The sequence below is a fragment of the Dipodomys ordii genome, unplaced genomic scaffold, assembly GCF_000151885.1.
Source record: "Dipodomys ordii isolate 6190 unplaced genomic scaffold, Dord_2.0 Scaffold48, whole genome shotgun sequence".
In the NCBI taxonomy this organism is placed as follows: Eukaryota; Metazoa; Chordata; class Mammalia; order Rodentia; family Heteromyidae; genus Dipodomys; species Dipodomys ordii.
This window is the reverse complement of record NW_012267264.1, coordinates 11,139,695-11,147,194: the sequence shown is the minus strand read 5'-3', so window position 1 is coordinate 11,147,194 and position 7,500 is coordinate 11,139,695. Positions and strand designations below refer to the sequence as shown.

The 7,500-nt window shown below is 32.0% G+C and overlaps 1 protein-coding gene across 9 annotated transcripts in view; it reads left to right on the top strand.

Moving 5' to 3' along the window:
- Positions 1-7,500, top strand: part of Foxp2 (forkhead box P2) — a 259,198-nt gene that overhangs the window by 6,826 nt on the left and 244,872 nt on the right. For 5 of the 9 annotated variants that reach the window (XM_013019926.1, XM_013019923.1, XM_013019930.1 and 2 more), the window contains exon 1: positions 4,611-4,778. In XM_013019926.1, the coding sequence (XP_012875380.1) occupies positions 4,611-4,778 (168 nt within the window). Of the gene's footprint in view, positions 1-4,600; positions 4,779-7,500 lie in introns of those variants that run through there. The other 4 variants (XM_013019924.1, XM_013019921.1, XM_013019925.1 and 1 more) reach the window with 1 other exon arrangement.

Genomic DNA, 7,500 nt, shown 5'->3' with positions numbered 1-7,500 from the left:
TAAATGTTACTTTCTTTCATGATTTTTATATTACCATCAAGTTTTTAAAATCAGAATTTAGCTGATATTTAGAGGTGAATTTATGTGCCTTGTAGTATAAGTAGGTTTTCACAGGCCACTCTTCTATGAACCTACATAAATATTTAATGATCAATTTTACAAATATGTAAATGATCAAATAGGTTGTATTTAAGAAAGTATGCATTTTAATATATATGTGTGTGTATACATATATATGGGTTGGCATAAATTAAATGTCTCTTAATGTCACTCTAAACAAGTTTCAGAAAAAATGAGCAAGTTATAAACTTTGTATATGTGTAAATATGTAGTCTTCATTTTATACAAAAATATTTTTCTTTCATTTGATTATTGAATGATAAAATGACAGACAGAAAGGAGATTTAATGTTAAGGTGCTGATCATCTAAGTTTATGTCTGTATAGAGAGATAGTCCTCAATGGGGATGGGAAGGGCATATTTTTTTTCTTTCCTACATCCTTGACACTCGTGGTTGACTTGATTGACCAACTGACCTATCATAGATAGGTCATACATGCAACTATGGGAGGGAGTAGAGAGTGAATGAGAGGAAAGAAGGAAGGGAGGGATAGAAGGAGGGAAAATGAGGGAAAGGGAAAGAATAAAGCCAAGAGAGGTGACAAGAGAGAAAAATAAGTTGAGTGAGGCACAAAGACCAATAGTGTCCCTTGTGGTGGTTTGGATAACACAATTAACTGTACTTGCCCAGGTCAAATTTTGAACTTTGAAACATTGCACTGTATGCAGAATAGGACCTATGCGGGTTTCTGTTACCATTCCGGCATATAACTATTTCACATGGTACAGTTTTATACCAATAGAACCTATAACTCTAAGAGGAAAAAATAAAACCAACAAGTGTAGCATTCAGTAGTACCCTATCATAAAGTAAGGAGGTCTAATTGAGCTATGTCTTTATATCCTGCTATTTGTACAAATAAAAGACTACATCTTGATGCAAAATAAACACAAAAGCACTGTTGTGACTATAACAGGGAGTCATATACTAATTTATATAATAAGTGGTTGTGCACGCTTTATTCAAGATTATGGCTGCAAGAAATGGCATGAATTGCTGGGTGTGTTTAATGCTGGATTATAGCAATTTGAAACATGTCAAACACATGGCTAATGCCTCATGCTTCACTCATTCTTGCGTAAACCTGCATAGCCACCATCCATTATACCCTTGGTAACAACACAATTCTGCAAGTAAATATTGTTACACTAAGTAACCTTTCAATTCAAGTTGTTTAGGAAGAGAAAATGCAATCTTGTGCAGTCAGTTCCAGTGTCAGTTTAATGTTTCAAAAGGGAAGTGGTGTAGAGAATAAGTATCTATCTGTACAGTGACTTGCTTAAAAAAGGCAGAAAGGAAAAGGAAAGAAAAGAAAACTTAATGTGAGAAGGAAAGTAGAACTATATCGTTTGAGTGCAAGATCTGAAGAGTTCATTTCTGATGTGGCTGAATAGTTGTAACTGATGAAAGTCTTAAGGGTTTAACTTACACCCAGACAAACATTAAAATAGTGACTGCCAAACTCACCTTCCCCTTTAATGACCTGGAATTTATTTTCACTGATTTTTGTAAAATGTTTGTGGTAGGATTGAGAAGAATGAATAATTTAGTCCAATGTGTTTGGGATCGCAAGCACATCCTCTCTGAAAGAATATGCTGAATTTATAATTATTTAAAATATACTTTTAAAGGTAAACATTTCAGTAGAAATATTGCGTCTGGTGGGAAATAAGTGTGCAGGTGATACTTGGAAAAACTTAGTAAATACTAGAAGTCATCTTCATTATCCCTGAAGAAATATCTTCTTTACAGTGAACCCACTTCAGGCTTCCTTGCTTTAAGGGAAATGTATATTATATTCATTTAATTACACAGTTGTTTTCCTTTTTTGTGCTAATGTTGAATTAGAAGCTCCTTTTTGTAGAGCAAAAGGCACTGTCACATTTACAGTCTTATTTTCTTAATTCTTAGATGACTGAACTTAAAATGTAAATCACAACTTATACTCTAGGGCTTTATAAAGTCAAATATTCCACAAGGGATAGTAAAAAAAAAAAACAAACGCTTTAGTTGTTAAGAATTGGAAGTTACACAAGTCTCTCTTCATAATTGTAATAAAGGTTTAAACACATGATTTTCTGCTTGTTGATTATTTATACTTATTTGAGGACCTCTATTATAACACAGTAATTCATACAGAATTTTTAAATTCATCCAATTGATCATGACATAAAAACACATAGGTTAATAGGCTAAATACTGTATCTATTTGCTATATTTGAAGACACAGTTATTCTCTTTTTATGCTTTGTGTTGCAAATTTCATCCAGATACAATAGGTATTTCAACTAAATTTGAGCAATCAGATAAAACATATACGTCCAGACATACAACTCAGATATTTTGTGTAAAGTAAAATTTAAATGCAATATGTAGAAGTTATTTCTATCTGTTTCTACAGTTGGAGAGGATCAAAATTATAATTTTCATACAACTAGTAAAAGCAATCAGACCCTTTCTCTGAATATTTTAAACATTGTGCATGTAAAATTTATGCCTAATTTGAATACTTATTAGCCGCCTAATCTCAGAAAAGAGTATTAGGTTTGTTTTTTTCCCTTATAAAATCCATCACTGTGTATCAGTTTTCATTTATATGATTTTTCTTTGTTAATGTTCAATAAGATGTTTAACAAAACCCCTATTTATTCATGAGCTCATTTTGTTTAAAAGTTGTTTAGTTGCAGGAATCACTTCATAATCATGTGTGTGTGTGTGTGTGTGTATGTGTGTGTGGTTTGCTCTTTTATTATCTGAACAGCTTTAAGTTGTAAGTGTGATTTCTATTATACTGACTTGCTTTTCTACCTCAGCCACTGCGGCTAGTGTGTCATAAATCAGTATGTCTTTTCATTGACTCTTTAGAATTGCAAAAATAATCTAAGAATTTAGTCTTTGATGAAAATATCTGTTAAAACAATTAAGCTATACTATTAATTTTAATAATTTTCAGCATCGGGAAGTATCTATTAGATACCTGTTTGTGTTTCTCTGTGTAAGTAGGTGTATGTGTGTGTGTGTGTGTGTGTGTGATCCCCCATTACTAGATATCTGCTGAAACTGATTTCTCTCTGACAGGAAGAATATATTAAGCTTTTATTTGCTTTATAATAAGTACATTTCAAAGTTTTAAATAGACAAAAGTCTTGAAATAAGACCAAGTTTCAGAAAATGGAATCAGGTAGAAAATAATTAGATTGAGTGTTAAGTTTAATGTCTTCTTTACTTGAGGTAAAGTCCACTGTCTAGGTAGCATTCATTCCTATTAAAGTCACAGGCGCAACCAGGCTGTTTCTGAAATTCTGTCCGCAGAAGTAAAACAGGGAAGTGCATTTATTACCTTATAGAGTAGGATTCAGATGTCTTTGAGAGCCCAAACTGATCTTTCTAAACTATACACTCAAGATATACTGTGAAATTCTGGTTTGTAAGAGCACATTGGATCTTTATTTACTGCAAGGATTTCCACTGATCTTGGCAGGACATCTCATTGCTATCCTGAAAGTACAGTATATTTATGCAGTGAAAATGATAAAACATTTATTACTGTAGAGAAGGTAATATGCATAATTTATGCTGTTTTTAGCACAATCATTAGTGATATTCTTGATAGATTTTATTTCCAGCTTTCATATCTAATACATGCCTGGAAAATTAATTTTATATCTTTCATTTATTTGCCTATGTTAAAATTGAGTTTTAAGTCATCTTCAAGTGAACAGTTTGATTGCTGCTCATGCATAAGCTTAATTACTTCCCAGGAAGGACAGTATTAAATGTTTTAAATGTCAGAAAAATAAATGAATATGAGGTGTTTGATTAAAAAAATAGGCAATATCTGACGTGTTTGCAGCAGGAGCTTTTTCTTAAAATGCCTCCAAGGCAAAATTTTATTTAGTCACAAAAAAGAGAGAGAGAAACCCATTATACTATTTATCATTGGTTGATACCATATGATTTGTAATACCCTTACAAAATTTTAATTTTGTATGATTAGCTGTGCATCATTAAACAACAGCCTTACATAAGATGTGCTGTAAAATTCTGACAGAATCAAGATAGTGAACATTTAAAATAAGGCTGGATAGTCATGCATGGTTTTCAAAGGTAGATAATAGGAAACAGAGAACAGAGTGTGCAATTGTGCCTTCGTTTAAGCTGGTTTTATGGGTAGACTTTAAAATGTGGCCGTTCATAAATGCTATTGGCCATACTATATGTATGGTGTGTTACTTTGGCTATTGAATGTAAGCACACAAAAATTACTTACAGAAACCCTAATTTCAGTGATTACTATCTGCATGAATTTGGATTGCAAGCTGAATTTGGATTGCATTTCTTAGTAAATGATTATTCAAGGCTTCCCCCCCCCTCTTCTTTCTAAAGATGCTGTCTCTGTAATTGGCAGAGAGGGACATCTTGATAATGGAAGTGTGAAGGTGTAACGTGTGTTAATTGATACTTCTTAATCACTTTTAGGTATTAAGTCATGATGCAGGAATCTGCGACAGAGACAATAAGCAACAGTTCAATGAATCAAAATGGAATGAGCACTCTAAGCAGCCAATTAGATGCTGGCAGCCGAGATGGAAGATCAAGTGGTGACACCAGCTCTGAAGTAAGCACAGTAGAGCTGCTGCATCTGCAACAACAGCAGGTAAGTTTTGTTTCCCTCAGTGCTTACTTAAAACAGATGCGCCTGCTTTCTTAAATGGGAGAGATGTGCTCATAGCACATTGAGCATGTTATTTTAAACCTAAGGATGCTGAGAATTTGGGATTCTTTGGAACATGAATTAAGAGATGAGTAAAAGGATTTATTTTCCTATTAGTTACGTCATACCAGTACCTATTGCCCTTCAGGTGTCAGGATATTAATTAAGTTCACAGGATGATTTTTTTTTTGGAAAGGTACTGTACAAAGCTTTGTAACAAATATTTTACAGTTTTAGTTCACTGTCTAAAATTGTGCTGCAGAACGTGATATTTGGTTTTCCACCAGAGGGCCACATTACTTGATACTTGCTTATACAATGAATTTCTTCCAAGTCTGAGCTAAGGTGAAAGGGACCACAAGGACTTTCACAACACAGATGCTTGCCTGTGAGGGTTGCAAATATTAGCTATTAATTAGTTGAACTCTGAGGAGAGATGGTGAAATGCATAAATAGCCTGACAGTCTATGTTGCTTTTCTTGGAAACTTATTCAAGAATAATTTGTATGTGCATCCTTCAGGGACATTAAAGAACAGTTTTTGTGTTCTGGTGTCTCAGAAAATGCAATTGTGTTCTCTAAATCTAGAAAAATAAACAACTAAAAAATAGAATCAGAGTCCTAAGAAGTCTACTCTCCTTTTTATGAGACAGATTCTTTTTGTCAGTGAAAATTTCTTTCTATCAAAGAATAGACATGCATATCTTTACTGACTGCAGTCTGTAAAAACAATGACAGAATAGAAAGCTTTCAAAGCATATATTAGCCCAGAAGAACATACCTGTTTGAAAAAGGTTCTAGTTGTCCTAAAACAAAGACTATTTTTAAAACCTCTGGATTTCATTTAGACTAAACATAAAAAGTGAATGAAATTAAATCTATTAAAATAATGAATTATTACTAAAGTGCTTCAAATTAAGTGATATATCATTCTCATTTTAAAGGTAAGCTACAATGAGAAAATGAACTTGAAAGTTGGAGCAAATGCCTACCCTAGAGAAAAATTATTAGATTCATTACTTTAAATAAAAACATGATTTTAAAAGTTAGATGGATAGAATAATACCTACCCTTGAACATTGTTTTTGAGAATAATCTTTTAAAATAGCTAGACATAACACTTTGAATGGGGTTGGTATTATTTTAGAAGTGTATCATTTTCATAGATAATAATTAGTAGGATGGCAAGTTTAATTTTGTTTGGAAATATTTTGCATTAATAGGCATGGGAATTAAATTCTACCTCTGAGTCCAAGAACTAGTTTATTTTGCAGATTAATAAATGAAGGTTTCATGATAGTCCCCTTCTTTTTTTTTAACTGTATTTTTAGGAAATATCAATGTAGTGCTGTAACATTTTTTACTAACTCTCTTCTGTAAGTGTTGTAAGCATTTATTATAGCTAGATTATATTTTGCTTGAGATCCAGTGAGCTGTACTGTGAAAATCACAATTGAAAATGAACATCAAAATTGTGTACTAATAGACAGATTCTAAGAGGAAATATCAAAACTTTCTTTTTCTTCAAATCTCTGATTAGATCTTAAATAAACATAAAGCAGTAAAATTTGGCCATATGTTATAGCACTCATGAGGCTTTTATGAATAGGCCTATAAGGTGTGTTTATAATCTGAACTTGACGTGTACTTTGTTCTACACATTTCATTCATGTAAATTATGAACAGGACTAAATATAAAAGTTAAGTCCATTGCAGGGTTTTGAAACTTTAGTCATGGAGTTATGGAGTACCTTTGAAAAAGTGGTTTGACACAGTGGGTGAGGTAGGTGTCACCTAGATGTTTTAGAAAGTATCCACAGGAAGGAATGTAATATTTTAATCAGTAAACAAGCAAAACCCTTTAAAATGTCCCTTCCTTTGCTTATTCTAGCTATATTTCCATAGTTGGAATCCTGAGGTAATTGACTTTATTTTTGTTTTTCTGTGAGTATATTTTTTAGACTAGGCCTTTAACTTAGTTAAGGTTTAGTATGCCTTTTGTATAAAATTAATGTGATTATTGTTTTTTAATGCCAACAAATTTCAAATTTTCAGATGAACTATGTAGCAAATATTTTCCACTACTAAAAAACCCCAAATTCATAGAAAGTGAAAAAGTGAGATGATTTTATAGATTTACCATTGCATGTTGTTATTTAAATGTGATGTTTCACAACCAATATCAAGTCACTAATCACTGCTGGTCAATAAATCTTATTTAGAAATGTAAGGTGGAACATCATGACTGATGTAAAATGTAAAATTTTGCTTGCTGTGAACTGGCAGAATATAGTTTGTTTTGGAAATAAAATGTATATCTTAATATTTATTGCTTTGTACTTTTATAGAGGGGTTGTGTAATTTTACTTAAATGACCCATGCATATAGGAAAGAGGTTTGATATTGTCAAATACATTGCAATAAATCCTTAATGATCAACAAATGATCAAAAAGTCCTTAATGGATTGGTGGAGTAAAATGAGATTAATAAAATATTCCCATTAATTTTCCTACTACTAGATCATTAATAGTGAAATGTTTCTAATGCTGAAATATGTTTAAAAGTTAAATTGATAATATAACAGGTATTTCATAATAACTACATCTTTGTTAGTATGCTATGCTGATTTATATTCACTGAAAAAATAGTTTTTTAAAAAAGCCTT